Consider the following 17,977-nt stretch of genomic DNA (forward strand, 5'->3'; position numbering starts at 1 on the left):
TCAAAAAAACTAATTTTCATTCAATCCAATTTTCATGCATATGAAATTGTCACAGATGGTTCAGTCACTCTTAAAGATAGTTACAAAACACCTGACAACACAATACCTAAAGAGTACTAGTCTAAACAGACATCTTTAAATTCAGAACTTGAAGGTATATCATTAAAATTACTGAGAGAAGTTGAAAGATCCCTGATTTCATAAATAAGTACCATATATTTTACTGCATAAAATATTATTGGGCAAATGTTTATATTAAAAAGCAGTAAAGTTCATGTAAAAAAAATTCCTTTACTACTTGCCCGAGATCAATTTACTTTTGTATTCCTGTGGTTCACTATCAAGATTTTTTAAATAAATTTCCATACATGAACAATTACAGTTGTATGGGTACATTGTCAAAGAAAAATGTCCTCCATCTATTTATGGCTGTCTATTTGCAAGCATTTTTCAGAGGAATATGAAAATCTTTGAAAGAGGAGAAACATGAATGAAAGGACACTTATTTTTGACAAAGCACTAAGATAGCTGTAACCCATTTGGTGTGTATTATTCTAAGGCTGTGTGAATTCGATATGAAAAAGCATTTGTTCCTTACTGTTTGTGAACATGCAAGTATTATGGTGTACATATTTATAGTGGAACCTCGGTTTTCGTACATAATCCGTTCCACAACCTCCCACGAAATCCGAAGTGTACAAAAACCGAAACAATAATTCCCATAACGAATAATATAAATACAATTGATGCGTTCCAGTTCTTTGCCTTTGGGAGTAGTTGCTTTTGCTCTCCTCCCAAGCTGGTTTCTTTGTTTGCCCATGATTTCTTTATTTCAGTGAGTGTGTGATTGTTTTGTATCATGGAGTCCACCAACTCTTCTAGGGCTTGTCAGCACGTGGGCCCGGGCATTCCAGGATTTCCATGTTCAGGTTTTTGGCTGCTGCCATTACAGATCCCCATACAACTTGCAATAGGTGCAGACCTAATTATTGTTGTTCCTGGCCTAAGTCACAGTAGAAGGCATTTTACAGGTAGAGGGAACATCACAGAGTTTCTATTGGTCCTACTTGCTTGGGCATCTCAGCTTCCCCCTCTTCCAGAAGCGTTCCCCCCCCCCTCAGTTGTACCACTATATTCTTCCTTTTCTTCAATTGATTCGTCATTGGAAGTATAGGGAGTTGCACAGGATGAAATGGTTCAATTTAGCCTTATCTCCCACAGCATCTAATGTCCTTTCTGAGGGAGGAGCCTTCTCCATCTGTTTCTTTTATTTCAGAATCAGAATCAAAGAAGATGATGGCTGTTGAATCTAATGTCCTTCCTGAGAGGGAGGTGGCTTCTCCATCTGTTTCTTTTATTTCAAAATCACAATCAAAGATGGTGGCTGTTTGGGTATCTCTAGGCCTACAGGGGTCCCCCTCCTTGGATGGCCTTCTCTCCCATTTCCTGGGGGCTCGTACCCCACCCACGGCCCTATCAGCAGTCCCCCCCCTCCTCTGAGCCTACATTACTTTGGATCTCATGTGCTGCCTCATAGGGGGACACCTGCATCAACATTGACGTTTTCTGGGTCGCGTCTTATAGCCCCTCCAATGAGGTCATCGAACAACGCTGTCATTCGAGATGTCGTGACGTCACTCCCAGTAGCCTTTCAAACTATAACATCAGGTGCGGTGGTATATCTTCATTCCGTTGTTGTAACGTCATCTCTTTCGCCTTCTGTTGTTGTGATGTCTTCACTTCCACTCGCTGAGCTATCGGAGACGTTTTTCCAGACTGTTCGAGAGGCTGGACTCTGTTCTTCGAGAGGTTTTTTGCTATCTCTGGGAAGAAGAGTCATAAAAGGAATGATTCATCCCCTCCTCCTCCTCCTAGCAAGAGATGTCATAGAGGGAGGTAGCTCACCTTATCTCCTGTCTCTTCTCCCTCTTCCCCTCACCATCGAGTCAGACGGAGAATTAAGAACTGTGGCATTGTCGTCTGCGAGTGAGAGGAGTGCATCACTGACTTCCCTACACGGTTGTCTTTTCCTTTTGTGTACGTGTTAGTGACCATGGAAGGGTTGAGAGTGAGAGGAGTGCTTCGCCGTCTTCTATATACAGCCGTGTCTCTCCCTCAAGTGTATGTGTTCGTCTTCATGGAACTGTTGTGGACATGAAGAGTGCTTCTCCATCTTCGGTTCACAGCCGTGTCTCTCCAGTCCGCGGCCGTGTCTCTCCCTTACACGTATGTGCTGGAGATCATTGGAGTGTTGCGCACGTGAAGAGTGCTTCATCAACTTCTTTACACGGCCGTGTCTTTGTATGAATATGAATATAGCATGTCACAGAATGTATAAAATTGATCCATTTACTGGACAAGCAATAATTCAAATATACAGACTTTGAGGAAGTTACATAGTTGCCCGGATTTCATATCAAAGGTATGATCCAACCTACAAGAAAAAATGACATTTTTTTATAATAAAAAAGTTTTAATTATACTTACCCAGTAATTACATTACATAGCTAAGAGTTTCACTTGCCCGGCAGTTAAAATTCTGAAATTTGCGCATTGTGCAATTTTCTGTTTTGTTTTGGCTAGGTAACAATGACCCTGCCCATTTGGGGGTGAGAGGAACCACTTGGCAAAGAGCTCAGTTTGTTACATGCCTTTAAAAAGAAAAGACCTGCTAGGGTTGGAGGGTGGGCTCTTGATTATATAATTACTGGGTAAGTATAATTAAAACTTTATTTTATTATAAAAATGTAATTTTAATTATGGGACTTGCCCAGTAATTATATACCTAATTTCCACACTCACTAGAAACACTTCACTAGAAAGAGGATTGGAGGGTACTTACAGTAGTACCAATCTATGGTGAGGGTTTGGGAGTATCTAAAAGCGAAAACACGCGTTGCCATATCTTCAAGTTCTAAGTAAAATTTTATGGAATATAGGTCATTGTTATATGCCAGAACTGAAGGGAATTACTCTGAAATATTTGCTAAACATGGTTTTTATGTATACAGTTGTTAATGATCAACATTCTTCAGTTTTTCAATATCATACATGAGAAACGTGGAAAACATGTTGCCACATCTACAATCTCGATTCTCAGGTCAAGTATCAAAATCTGTATCTGTCAGTCAAGAACAATATACCCTTCGTTAATCTCTTAAGAATGGTCAAATCTTATGAGCTGGGGTCCTTTATGGTGAAGGTAAGGATTAGCAGATGTAAATATAGTTGGCCCTCAAACACGTGTGTTTGTGTGTGATTAAATGCTTAAAAGATGTCTGTTATCTGAACTTTTCTATAAATTCAGAAATTTGAATATGAAATTTCATCATTGATGTTAATTTTTTTCCTTGTGTAGAACATTCCAAGACAACAGTCAACTGAATTTGAAAAAAGAATATTCTTCTGATGAGGAGTCCTCTTAAAGTATCCCTCTCTCTCTCTCGTCTTTTTATGCTGTTCTGTACTGTTCTCTTTAAATAACCATTGTAAATGCATGCATCACGAGGTTAAATAAAGTGTATCATTATCATTCTTATTTATTAGATATACTGTATTTATTACTTTAATGTTTCTAAAATAAAGAAATGATTAATGTATGAAAATTATCATATCCATGATTTCCCTTTAGTTTTCTCTCATGTAGGTTGTTGATAAATAAGTTAATTGAAGAATAAAAAGAACTGTTTCATATCTGAAGTTTTTATGCCAATACACACTATCTGAATAAAGGAAAAATAAACTTATACCAGCGAACCCTTCTAAGACAATTAGAGTAGGCATTCCCCTTTCACCAGACTCTGAAAGGAGGATAATCTGTACAGGACAGAGGTTAAGACCTAAGGGTAATGTTTCCCTTGGGTGATTAGTAAGAAATACAGAGCTTTGACTTTGGCCGCCTCTACAAAGAACTTGAAGATATGGCAACACGTGTCTTCGCTTTTAGACACGCCCAAACCCTCACCATAGATTGGTACTACTATAGGCACTTCCTACCTCCAGGCTTCCCCCCCAAAAAAACCATTTTATATCAAGGAGAAAAACGATTTTAGGTAGGGTTGCTTCCTACACTTCCTTTCCCAATACCACACCATCAGCAAGAAAGGGACCCAAAGTACTACATCAATTCAATCTCTCAGAAAATGTGAGACAAACACCAATTTACATTTCCAAAATGTAGAATTTAAAATTGCTGATAAGACCAGATTTCTTTTGAAAATCAGAGAAATGGCCACTGCTCTAATCTCATGAGCTTTCACTTTATACAAAGGGAACATGTTTTATTGGGCATGGCAGCACAAGCCAATGGCCTCACTGGTGGGCAGATAAACGACAACCCAGCAGATGACGTTGTTGATGGCATTAGCCCGCTTGAAGGCATCACTCGCGTACCTAAGTAGTGTAGGCCGGAGGAGCGGGGAATGCCAATGGGAATGGGGGAGGCTGATGAGCAGACAAAAAATGCGCCAGCAAAGCATTCAAAGAGGGAGAACCCATAGGCCTAGGGACGCCTAAACCGCTGCATTTTGTTGGACTCCAAATCTGAAAAAAAGGAAGCTGGAGGGAAAGCCTCCTCCCCTGAGGGAGTGTGATGACTCCCACAAGAGAAAGGGGCCTCATTCAACATAAAACTATCTCATGTACTGTCTGATACTTCCAAAGACGAATCAATGTTAGAAAAGTAAAGGGACAAGTGAGCCAAAAATGCAGGAGGAAAACTTCTGGAAGGAGACACTGAAATGTCCGCTCGGGGAAGCGAAAAACCTTCCCAAGACAAACAAGTTACACCTTACGTTGATCCCTCTTTTTGTAGAGTGTTCCACAGATATATAGGCCAGTAACGACATTCAGGGCACAGATTAGAAACAGTACAAAAATTTGCATGCCACCTACTGCAGGTTGAATGGGGATCTGTAACAGCAGCAGCCATAAACCTAGAACACGGAAATCCCTACATTCCCGGACAAATACGTTGACAGGGCTTGGAAATCTTGGCAGAATCCATGATAAAAGGACAGAGAGACAAACAGAGACACACACACACACACACAAATAACAGGCAAACAAAGCAGCCGGCTTGGGAAGGAGAGCGCAATGTGACTACTCTCCAAGTCGGTCAAAGGAAGATCGATGTGTCACAAGGTCCTAAGCTTGGTCGGTGGCCAGCTTCCACCTCGTATACATATGGGTTGCCAGATGTAATGCCACAGTTTCCTTGCTTTGCATTCTTTGATTGTTTTTAACCGGTTTCCAGCTGGCACTAGATCATCCTATTGTTAAGACTGAAGGTTTGTTCTGCGTATGAACAAACATGTATTACTTGGTCAAATTTACTATCGTCTTGTAAAAGAGGCCTCACAAGGTTTTGCAAATAATCATTATCAACTTCTCATGGAAGGAAGGAGAAAGAACTTTTCTTCAATTCTTTTTCTGACACCATGTGGCATTTGCATGTCTTCCTCTTTCCATTTATTATCCCCCCCCCCCCCCCCTCCCATTTTTGACCGACCTTAAAGTTTGCAAGATCTGGGGTGCTGCATATTGATTTTTTAGCCAGGCTCTTTAGGGTTAAATTTTTCAGTCTGCTGCTGGGGATTTCCATGTTCTAGGTTTTTGGCTGCTTCTGTTAAAGATCCCCATTCAACCTGCAGTAGGTCCCATGCAAATTTTTTTTACTGTCTCTCATACAATTTCCTATTCAGATATAATTACATGCACTTGATGAGACAGAAAATAGAAAAACAAAATTTGTTTCCAGAACTTACCAAAGACCTCTCGTAGCCCATTTCCATTATGTTTTCTACCATACGGTTAAATTCTTCACCCATAACTAATAAAGACTCTGCGCTTCCAACACTTCTGAAAAAGAAAAAAAGAAAAATGGTCATAAATCTCATTGAAATTTCAGTTATCTGGCTTTCAAAAGTCCTCTGTTCCAAAGCCTGAGATGTGAAAAGAGTAAATTTACCTTTCTGTCATCTCACTTTAAAGCTTTTTAAAAAAAATCCAAATGAAAAATAAAGGGTACAAATGACTACCTCAATAAAGGGTACAAATGACTATTTCCAAACTGCCGTATATTATGTCAAATCATCAAACACAAATCCACTGTTGAACTTTGTCAAGTATAACCCAAAAAATTAAAATTAGTAAAATTTTTATAGAGCTGGCCTAATCTTTGATTAAATCACATATTTTAACTTATCAGAAATATACAAATTCAATCTGAAGCTACAAAATTAATAAATAAATGTGCATCAAAATACCTTAATGTACTTGAAAAACCAAAACAACAACTGAAGAGCAAAAACACAATACCAAGTTGTTTTTACATAATACATGATTGGTTATGTAAAACTACATTTTACATAATTTACAGACTAAAAAGTTAAACTTAGTATGTAACAATTATTCAATAAGCTTGCATGTCCAAATTGTCAATCTTTACCCTGTAATTGGGTATAGCATCTAAATTTTACCTAATGTGACACATTGTAGGGTAAAAAAAATTTTTCATAACCTTCATTTGGTACCCAATTTCATTACTTTCTATCTCACTTTTCATTTGTCCCCTCAGATATAACTTCAAATATTTGATCTACAAACTAAAAATTTGACTAGAATATACTTAGCAAAATACTCATGTAATGACAAACACATTAGCAAATATGCAAATTTTTATAAGATATGAGGGCACATGGATGAAGACTATGACCATACAGGATGAAATGGATTACCCCTCCACTGCTAGCCTATTACTGTCTTTTTGCCTTTCCAGTTTCAACACCTTTTTGGCTCATACTACATCAAATAAGTGCCTTTAGCATCTCTTAAAAACTGATAAAGTTTGGATGATGTGTAACAGTTATCTTGCATCAAGTTCTCATTCACATCCTCAAATTTGGAAGTCAAGTCTCCATTTTCCCTGTGTATAATCGGGACTGTAAAGTAGCAACAAATTCATCAACCAGTTTGAATTTTTTTCCAAACCTTGAATGTTTGCCCTTTACATAACAACAAAACACTAACCTCCCTTTACGCAAGTCAAGATCCATCTAAACTTAGATTCCTTGAAGGAGGGATTTTATCATTGAATGGGGTTTCCAGTAGCTTTAGGATGTGGCCAGTTTTTGTTAGCAATCATTTCTAGAAGTCTTCAGATTCACTTCTAAAACGTAAGAAACATAATGTATCACAAAAACTATCTAGCTTCACAGTATCTGGAAAAACTGGCATCGCCTCACAATCATCTGATGACCAATAAACGTTTAAAGTGGGCTTGTCAATAAATTCAGTAAAGAATCTCCAAGGCAATAACATTTTTGTCAAAAATCATTATTTGTAATGTCAACTCAACTCCATTCAAGTCTTGCTGGGAAAATTCTTGGCATTCTTGTTAGTTACTGTAACTATATGGTCAAAAAGAAATCAAACGTTCACTTATACCAATGTAATTGTTACCAAAAATTGAAGTCTGAAAGCACTGAATTTCACCTACTGAATATGCAATGCTCTTCCACTCATTTTATGCATAAGTTTTCTTTTCTTACTTACACCACTGCTGGTGCTAGGCAACTCCTCTACCTCCTTCCTTCGTTAGACAAAATCATAAAATCATGTAAGGCAGGATTGTCTATATCACAAACATCATATTCACTATCAAAACTACCAGACAGTTCAGGTCCACTATGTCACAGTTATTTCAATTTAAAAACCTCTGTAATCTATCATCAGAAAGAGCTCCCATCTACTCAAGGTCTATCAGTCCTGAAGCTATCCTGTATAATGGAAATCAAATGTTACCATTTCTCACCAAAGAATAAACAAGGGCTTTTAAATTGACAAGGAAAAGAGCAAATCTTTTACAAGCTGCAGAATTAGAACCAGAAAATTTAATACCAAGAAGGCAAGTCTCACACTATAGGCGAGACCTTTTCATGAACGAGGGGAGAAGTCCTGTGCGGCGAAAGGGTTCATTCATACATACAGCTCTTTCTATCCCACAGAAAAAACCCCTAACAATAATAAGGGGGCTGATGAGTTTAGGGGTGAAAATCTTTAATTATTGGGATATGGCTAATTCACCCCATCCCTAGAATAATGAACATTGCCATACTCCAAAACCAATGTAATTTTGATGTGATACTTTATATTCATACTGCCTTAAACCAAACATAAAATTTTTTTTCCAATTTCCACCATTCATTTACCAGCTGCCCTCTTAATAATGACCATGATAAATATACTGGTTACTTTATAATCTATCAACCTTAAGAGGACTAAAACATTACAGTACTGAAATCAGTACAAAAAATTAACCAATATCATACTTTATAATCTATCGACATTAAGAGGGCTGTAATAAAAATCATATGATTCCGTTTTATCATAATCTTTAGTTAAAAATCAGCAATGATTCATTTTTATTTCAATATCTAAGGTAAATCCTATTTCATAAGGGTCAATATAAGTATTAGAAACACGTGTTTCATTAAATAAACTTAAGAGGCTGAAGGTTTGGGTATCAGTACTTAATTGTGCATTTAAAATATGAAGCAAATCCCTTCAACCTTGAGTTCAAAATCCTGAAATGCTTTGAAATGGGACCTTGTAGCATTGATGCATCCCTTAAAAGTATTGGCTGGCTATTGTTCATTTTTTTTTTTTTTTTTTTTTATCTATAAGCAAGAAATTTTTAACTCATTAAGGGCATCACATTTACCCATGAAAATCAAGTCAATGACCCTCCAGATGCCATAAACTTTTTTCAATTTTCAAAATGCCTCTTCCCCTTTGCTGATTGTTGACTCCATGAAATACATGCCATAAATAAGAGACCATAGATTCTTTTCTTTTTTTAGTAAAGGCTATTTTATTTACAAAATATGAATTTTATTTATTTTACATCTAAAAATTTCCTCCATAAACAAAAATTAAATTATTATTATTAATAGGGGTTAGTTTTTCCAGACCTCTGAGTCTCAAGTAGACTCTTCTCGGGCTGGTTACAACTTCTAAACTATTTTAAGATATGAAAAGTGTGAAAAGTCTTTTTCACAGGTCTTGCCATGTTATATATGGAATTTCACTGAAATTAGTAAAATCAAATAATAATGAAGAAGTGTTCTGAAAAGCAAATAACTTGTTTTCAGATATGGCATTTCAAAGTCTTGACCTGCATTTAACACAAACACTAAGATATAATTAACATATCAAGCCTTTAAATTTTTTATTTTGGGTATTATTAACAAAAACTTAACAACTTTCCATATTCAATCATAGGTGATAATCCTTACACATATTATTTTGAGAATGTGTACCAAACTTTCATTTTTTCTTGTTACACACTGCAACTTGCTTATGAGTACTATGTGGTATATTTCTTCTACAAAATGACAATATGGCAAAATTTTAATCAATTTGCATTTTTCATAGCTTACAAACCTGAGGTCTTAACAATAGGATAATCTTCCAGCACCAGCTGGAAACTGGTTAAAAACAATCGAAGATTGTAATGCAAGGAATCTGTGGCATCTGGCAACCCATACATTACGAGGTGGAAATTTGCCATCGACCAAGCTTGGGACCTTGTGACGCACCAGTCTTTCTTCCAACCAAGTATAAAACAAAGGTGGCTACAAGAGGGCAGTATGACGTTAAGACTTCCTTAAGTTTGTAAGCTATGAAAAATGTAAACTGATCAACAATTTGCCATTTGTTCATACGCAAAACAAGCGTTCGGTCTTAACAATAGGATAGACTTATACTAGGAGGGAGGTAGTAGTACACTGAGCCAGCTGGAAGTTCAGCACCCCAGACTACCCTTCTCAGAAGAAAGAGTTCTAAAGGAGGTGGTCATAGCCTGTGACAGAATAGGTAGATGAATACCAAAAAACTCAGTCTGCTGGGTTTAGTACAATGTTGTATGGCCAGATACATTGCAATCTTGGAAGATAAGGAGAACTGTCTGTTCCAGTAACAAACCTTTCAAGCCACAGGGATCTGTCTCTACTCCCCACTCCCTTGCTAGGAGGAGCAGCATATGCTACTGAGAAGTAAATTTGTCTATTGTATAGGAACATAGCAAATATGACAAATTTTCTATGACAATTTGTATTTTTCATAGCTACAAACCTGAGGTCCTAACAATAGGATGAGAGAAGAGCTTTGTTGGTGGTTGGATGACCAGAATCTTTCGAAGGGTGTTCCTCTGTGTTCTCTTCCACTGGACTTCCTTCTGTTCTCAGATCCCTCCCTCGCAGGTTGGGGGCTCAATTAGGCAGCCTTATCGCTTCAGGCATTTGGAGGAAAAACAGCAACATATCAATGTCTTGGAGTTGAAGGCAGCCTTCCTGGGTATGAAGGAGTTTTGGGAGAAGGTAGGAGGTCATTCTGTCGTTCTCATGTCGGACAACACCATGGTGGTAGCCTATGTGAACAAGCAGGGAGGCCTGGTTTCTCGTCAACTTCACGCCTTGACCGTCGATATTCACCAGTGGGTGGTCAGCAATTCGGTAGAGCTTTTAGCCAGCTATATTCCCAGGCAAACGGAATGTGGTCACAGACAAACTTAGTCCTCGGGATCAGATCCTTGGCACAGAGTGGTCCCTGGTCCCTTCATCAAGTGGTAGCAGACAAGCTCTTCCAGGTTTGGGGGGGGAACCATGCTGGACCTTTTTGCAAGGAAGCTGGAAATATTCTGTTGTGGTCCCAAATCCTTTAGTGTTAGCAGAGGACACATTCCAACATCTCTGGGACAACCTGGAGGTGTATGCCTTCCCACCATTTTGTTTGATCCGTCTAGTTCTGACAGGCTAATGAGTTCACTGGGGTCTCAGGATGACTTGGTAGCCCCTCTGTGCCCTCAGGCGGAATGGTTCCCAGATCTGCTGTCGTTGTTGTCAGAAGTTCCAAGGGAAATTCCCCCTTGGCAACATCTCCTGTGTCAGCCCCATGCAGAAAGGTTCCACCATTCAGTAGAATCCCTGTCTCCTCACAGTTGGAGGGTATCAATTAACTCCTCTGAGCGAGAGGCTTTTCTCAGAGAACAGCAGGGCATATGTCCAGCAGTCTCAGAAAGTCAACCTCCGCAGTTTACCAAGGCAAATGGGCGATCTACTGTGATTGGCGTCGTAAACGGGGTTTTTCTCTACTCACAACCTCTATTCAGCGAATAGCAGACTTTTTAAACTTCCTCAGAGACGAGAAACATTTGTCTGTTTCTGCCCTGAGTTTGGTGTCGACATCTCCTCTTCCTGGGAACTTTCCTTGCTAGTTAAGGGGTTTGAGCAGTTGAGTTCTCCTAGGGAGCTCAAGTCTACGATGTGGGATGTTTTCTTGGTTCTCAAGAGCTTCACTAAGAGTCCATATGAGCCCTTGCATTGCTCATCTGACAGGAACTTGACGCTCAAGACAGTTTTCCTACTGGCCTTGGCATCTTCGAAGAGGGTAGGTGTTGCCCACAGATCTACGGACACATTTTCCCTGGGTCCTGTGGTGGCTGCCCAACAGATTGTGTAACTCAAAGTTGCCCTTAACAGGGCACTTTTGTATCTTACCTAAGATGATTGTGTGGATGAGAGAATGAGTGAGTTGGCTGGTCTCCTTCTTTCTCCTGTACCTTTCCTTCTTCCTTTGGGAGAGTTAAGGAATAGACACGTCATTCGCTGGGTGGGTTTGAAACAGGCGAGTAAGGTAGTCATACTGATAGTGTGGTCGCTTTATATACAAATATCAAATCCTCTTTTCGGTAGCATATGCTCCACTCCTTGGCAAGGAGTTGGGAGTAGTACAAACCCTGGTGTATTGGTTTGCTATTGGACAGTCAAAGTTTCTCTTTGGTTCCCTACACAATGATTCTCCCATATATCGTACATCACTCAGGGTCTGAGTGGTTAGATATAAATTTATCTAGCTTCTCAACAGGCTTCAGTCCCTCTCTAGAAGTCATTTCTTCTGGAAGCTGGACTGGTGGGTAGGCCCCGGGCCTGTTTAGGATGTCTTGTACCTCCCTCCAAGTATGAGTCTATCCTACTGTTAATACAGGTTTGTTCGTGTATCAACAATGACAAATTTTCTAAGACAATTTGTATTTTTCATAGCTACAAACCTGAGGTCTTAACATTATACTGCTTGCCTCTAGCCGCCCCTCTATTGGTAAAGACATCCTGAGTTGGAAAAGACTTGGACGCAGTGGCATAGGTGCGTGGTCCTTGACCACTCTTCACACGATCTACGCATGCGTCGCCAAATATCACAAGATTCCTTGCTTTCTTCTGCTTTTTAACTGGATCCAGCTTGGAGCTAGAAATTATCCACTGCCAGACTCACCTGTATCAGACCAGTTCCAGCGTATGATGTGTCTATTTTTTGACCTGCTAGAAGGAAAACGGAATAAAGGAAAAGAGACCAGCCTAGCCTAGTCACTCATTTTCTCTTCCACACAAACATCTTAGGTAAGATACAAATTGCCCACATGAGCTACACAATGTGTCCAGGGACCTGTAGGTAATACACTTCAAATTAAAGGAAGTGAACCTGGTCTGATGTAGCCAAGAACCAGTATTCAAAATTCTATGAACAGACATGATCTTAAAACCGTAGGGTATACAGTCTCCGTGACAGAACAAAGGAGCGAGGAATAAGCCCGAGTTATCACCTCATGTAGCCAGGAGGAAACTTCCTTCCTGATGTGGCACGTACTGACAAAAAGTCTTTGACACCTAGGCCTCAGATGATGAGTCCTTTTAAGATAGCAGCCCAGAGCCCTGAAGGGACAAAGCCATAGTTCCTGCGGGTCACCGTCCATAAAGTCATTCAGTGAGGGAATTGAGAATGAGGCAAACCTGTAATCATGCACAAAGGGATTCTGAGTTTTGGCCACAAATTCTGGGACAAATTCAAAGGCCACAGACCCCATCCTAGTGTGTTTCACATCACAACTCAGGCCATTAAGTTCAACTTTTTTTGAGGACACCAAGCCCAGCAGGAAAACTGTTTTAAGAGTCAGATTCCTGTCTGACAATCGAAGGGCTCGAATGGAGCTCAAGTGAGACTTCCAAGGACAAGGGACAGATGGTAAGTTGGAGGTTTGAGCTCTTTTGGTGGCCAGGATTCCTCGAAACTCCTAAACCACAGCCTTTCTCAACAATGAGGAAGATGAAGAAGTCTGCTATACAATGAACAGATATTCAGAGTGGAGAGAAACCCCTTTGACGACACCAATCACAGACTCCCCACTTGCCCTGATAAGACTGCCAACGAAAACTTCTTGACATAATCGGACACATGGCCCACTTCCACTCAGTGAGAACCACTCTGCTTGAGACTGGAGGGAAGGCGTATACTTTGAGATTGTCCCAAGGATGCTGAAGGGCATCCTCTGCTAGAAACAAAGGATCCGGGACTAACGAGATTTAGACCAACTTGCTGTTGAAGCAAGTTGCACAGAGATCTAACATGGGTCTTCCCCAAAAGAAGAAATAGCCTGTTCGCAGTGTCCTGATGCAGACCATTCTGTGCCAAGGATTTGGTTCTGTTGACTCAATTTGTCAGCCACTACATTTCTCTTGCCTGGAATGTATCTAGCTATGAGTTCGAGTTGGCAAGACACTAGCCCTCCGTTTGTTGACGTAGGCTACTACTGTGGTGGTGTCCGACATCAGAGCAACTGAGCATCCTTCTACCTTCTCCCGGAACTTCTTGAGTCCCAGAAAGGCTGCTTTTAGCTCTAAGACAATTGATGTGAAGCTTCCTGTCCTCAGCACTCCAAACACCCTAAGTCAGAAGGTCCTAGAGATGAGTGGCCCAACCATTTATGGACACATCCGTAAAAAGGAGATACTAATCTGGATGCGGAGAAAGTAGAGGGATTCCTATCGTAAGATTGATTGTCCAACCACCAATTCAGGTCTCTTCTCACCTGATCTGAAGGGGGTACTTGCTGTTGAGGAAACTGCCTGCCGAGGACAATAACTCCTTTAACCTTCATTGAAGAGAAAGTAGGTGGAGTCAACCATGAAGGACCAGCTTTTCTAGGAATGTCAAGATACCTAGAAGGACCTGCCAATGGTGAGCTGGTTGTTCGGTTTTTGACAGGAAGGACTGTGCCACCGTCTTGAACTTCTGTAACCCTCGATGTTACCATATCTAAGGTCATACCCAGATACAGAATCCTCTGGCTGGGGACCAGACTGGACTTCTCCAAAGCAAAGGATCTTGAACTGGAAGACCTACTCTCCGAGACTGAAGCGAAGGAACTTCCTGGAAGAAGGGTGACTTGGGATCTGGAAGTAAGCATCCTTCAAGTCTACCGGCAGCATAAAGTCATTCTCCTTTACTGCTGCCAGAACTGTCCAGGACGTCACCAACCTGAACCTCATCTTCCTGACGAATAGGTTCAGTGTGGAAAGATCTATCACTGGCCTCCAATCACCCATGGATTTTGGAACCAGGAAGATGCAAATGTAAAACCCCAGTGAAGGATGATGTACTTCTTGTTTACCATCTTTAAAATTTTGCCCTGAAGAGCTAGGACCATCTTTAAAATTTTGCCCTGAAGAGCTAGGACCATCTTTAAAATTTTGCCCTGAAGAGCTAGGAACTTCAGGTGGAGGAGGGGTTTGTCTGAGAGAAGGGGATCAAAGTCGAAAAGTAGGAGATATCTGACCCGAAGGACATCTACTACCCACTTCTCCGCTCCGTGCAATTGCCATTTGGCACAATGGACCGTCAGGAATTCCCCGATCCTTGGCACCGGGAAGGGAGAGGTGTCCTCTATCGACAACAACCTCTGCCCTCCTCTGGTGCCCCTACCTGACTTGTAGGGGCAAGACTGAAATGGGCATTGTCGTCGTCTTGACCCAAGGCTGAGATGTCCTCACAGAAGATGCATGCTTGGTTTGCTGCCTGTGGGGAGACTGTCTAGCTTGCTGTTGAGGTGGAGGTGGAGGTGGAGGTGGAGGTGGAGGTGGAGGTGGAGGTGGAGGATGAGAATGAGTCGCTAAATTTGATACTGCCTGCTGGACTAGTTTATCTTTAGTATCACACGCCTACGGTCAATTGCATCCAGTGTTCTTGGGAAAAGAAACTGCGACTCTAGGAAGTCCTTATTACGAAAACCTTCTTTGGTCCAGTTAGTGCAGGCTGAAGACGGATCACATCAGGATTACGGTGGCGTAGCATCAGCTGAACAATGTCAGTGGAATATTTCCTATGCCACAGGGGAGGAGGAGAGAGAAACTTAGATGACCTACTGGATCGAAGGAGCTCCCCCTATCTGAGATCAGGTCATCAATATGCTTCAAAATAGACTACGCTTCGGGGAATTCAAACAAAGCTCTAGAATCCTTCTTTGGGCCGAGCAAAGCTTATATGCCAGTAGGGGTCATCGAAGATTGAGTCTGTGTCCTCCTTTCCAGATTACTTAACTCACAAATGAGATCAACAACCTCCGAAAAAGAAGACAAACTTGTTGCTCTCCCCTTCCCCTGGCTCAAGCAAAGAAGGGCAACATGAGGAGGAAGGTCTAGAAAGAACCTTGTTCTTCTCTAAAGCCACTGAAGAGGTCTCCCTACAGAGCTGGGCATCACGTTTCCCATTGGAAGAATTGGTATTCTGAACCACTGAAGCCTCTGAGCAAGCAGGCTCAATAACATAGCCAGAAGATGCATCGTGAACATTGCCTTGAGGGAAATTATGAGCACTATTGTGCGATGTACCACATACAAGTTCACCCAAAGACTCACATACCCGGTCCCGAGATGAATTACGTACATGGCCGTGAGATGACTCACATACATGCCCGTGTGAATGCACTTGTTCGGTCGCGGGATAAGGACCGGCAAGCACGAGAATATCTTGAGGGAGGAGACTGACCTAATATCTCTATATGGAAAACAATGATACTGGGAACTTGAGGGAAAGGAGACTTAGGAATGTCTAGTCGTCTTGGGAGAAGAAGGCCGAGATGCACGTCCACGGAACCAAAACATCTCACGTCCTCAATCGTCACCCACACATTCATTATGAGAAATCACAGGTGCAGGCTACATCTGAGTGGAGGACAACTTCGAACTCTTGATCGGGATCGGGGCTCTTATCATCCTTACAGCGAACTCTAGTAGGCTGTGGAGATGGGGAGCCATCACAAACTGAAACACTTATGTGTACATGCAATGGAGAGACATGTCCGTGTAGAGAAAATGGCAATACACTCACTCTAATTGTCGGAAAAAGAAACAACAAAGTCCTGAAACTTCCACTGCCTGACTCTTGTAAGAGTAGAAGGAAATGGAGTGGGGGGAAGGTTCTCTCCTATTTCGACACTTCTTGCTGAGAAGAGAGGAAGAAAGGGAAGGCTCTCTCCTTCTATGACGTCTCTTTGTAGGGGGAATTGCATATCTCTCATGAAGAATGGAGTCCAGTTTCTCAAACATCGCCTGAAAGAACGTCTCCGAGAGAGGCTGAGCAGATGACAGAGACGTGGATAGTAATGATGTCACAGACTGAGATGGAGGGAGAACCAACACCGTAGTTGACATCATAAGCTGAGCGGAATCTGGGAGTGACGTCACGACATTGGGCATGGCAGCACAAGCCAATAGCCTCACTAGCTGAAAGATAAGCGGCAACATTGTTGATGGCTCTGGCCTGCTTGAAGGTATCACATGCATACCAAAGTACTGTAGGCCAGGAGGTAGAGGGATTGCCAATGGGAATGGGGGCAGATGGCAAGCAGACAAGAAATGCAACAGCAAACCATCCAAAGAGGGTGAACCCCATAGGCCTAGGAAGACCAACCTGCCGCCCTCTTGTTGGAATCCAAATCTGAAACAACGGGAGCCCATGAATTTACTAATGGCAACTTTTACTATAGCAAAAATCAAGACTAGGCGGCTCATGCAAGCTTAGTAGTGATTTTGACTTCAAGGGGGAATGTAGTGCCTCTCTGCCTCATGAGATGTCTTTTTGTAAATTTGCTCATAAATATACCAAATCGCTGCTGTTGGTTTTAGTTCTTGTCTTTTGCAATAGTATGTTGGTTATGAATTAATTTTGCAAAGAAAAGTGCAAAGAAATATTATAAAACACATGTACAAATAAAAAAGTTACTTAATCTTCGTGGTGAGTAAATTTACGTAAATAATTTTCAACAAATATGCAAAAATTTGTCAACTGTTTTTATTTCTTATCTGCTTTGATATTGTGCGAGCTGTAATTGTAATTTTACAAAACAAAATAAAATTATTTATTAGAAAAAACATATGAGTTGTAAATAGCCATTTTTAACTTCTTGTAGAGGGTAAGGACAACTTTTTAGAATTTTTTTTTCTTTCACCATGTGTATTTGCATATCTTCCTCTTTCCACTGTGCTTTTTTTCGTAAATTGATCAACCTCAAAGTTTACCCGGCCTGAGGAGCTGCACATCGATATATTTACCCATCCAGTAAGGGTTAAACATAAAACTCTTCTCTGCATTGCTTGATACTTCCACAGAGAAATCAAAGAGGAATTGAAGAAAAGGACAGGACAGACACAGGAACAAAAGATGCAGGAGGAAAAACAACTGGAAGACACTGCCGAAATGTCCGGTTGGGGAGGCACAAACCTTCCCAAGACAAGCAAGACGACACCCCTCAGTGTTTCCTCCCCTTATAAAAAGCCTTCCACTAAGATATAGGCCTGACATTCTGGACATGGATTAGAGATAATATAAAAATTCGCATGGCACCTCCTGCAAGTTGAATCGGGATTTGTAACAGATGCCAAAAGCCTGGAACACGGAAATCTCTGAATGCGTGGACACATGTTGATGGGCTTGGAACTCTTGGAGGAATCCTTGATCAAAGGACAAACAAAGGACAAACACAAACACACTAAAAACCAAGAAATAAGCAAACAAAGCAATCGGCTTGGGAAGGAGAGCATAATGCAGCTACTCTCTAAAGCGATCAAAGAAAGATTGATGTGTCAGG

The 17,977-nt window shown here is 40.9% G+C and overlaps 1 protein-coding gene across 1 annotated transcript in view; it reads right to left on the bottom strand.

Moving 5' to 3' along the window:
• Positions 1-17,977, bottom strand: part of LOC135211139 (UV excision repair protein RAD23 homolog B-like) — a 109,391-nt gene that overhangs the window by 36,767 nt on the left and 54,647 nt on the right. Inside the window, exon 5 of the mRNA XM_064244296.1 lies at positions 5,766-5,859. Within this exon, the coding sequence (XP_064100366.1) occupies positions 5,766-5,859 (94 nt within the window). The remainder of the gene's footprint in view (positions 1-5,765; positions 5,860-17,977) is intronic.

This window comes from Macrobrachium nipponense, chromosome 4 (genome assembly GCF_015104395.2).
Source record: "Macrobrachium nipponense isolate FS-2020 chromosome 4, ASM1510439v2, whole genome shotgun sequence".
Taxonomy (NCBI): domain Eukaryota; kingdom Metazoa; phylum Arthropoda; class Malacostraca; order Decapoda; family Palaemonidae; genus Macrobrachium; species Macrobrachium nipponense.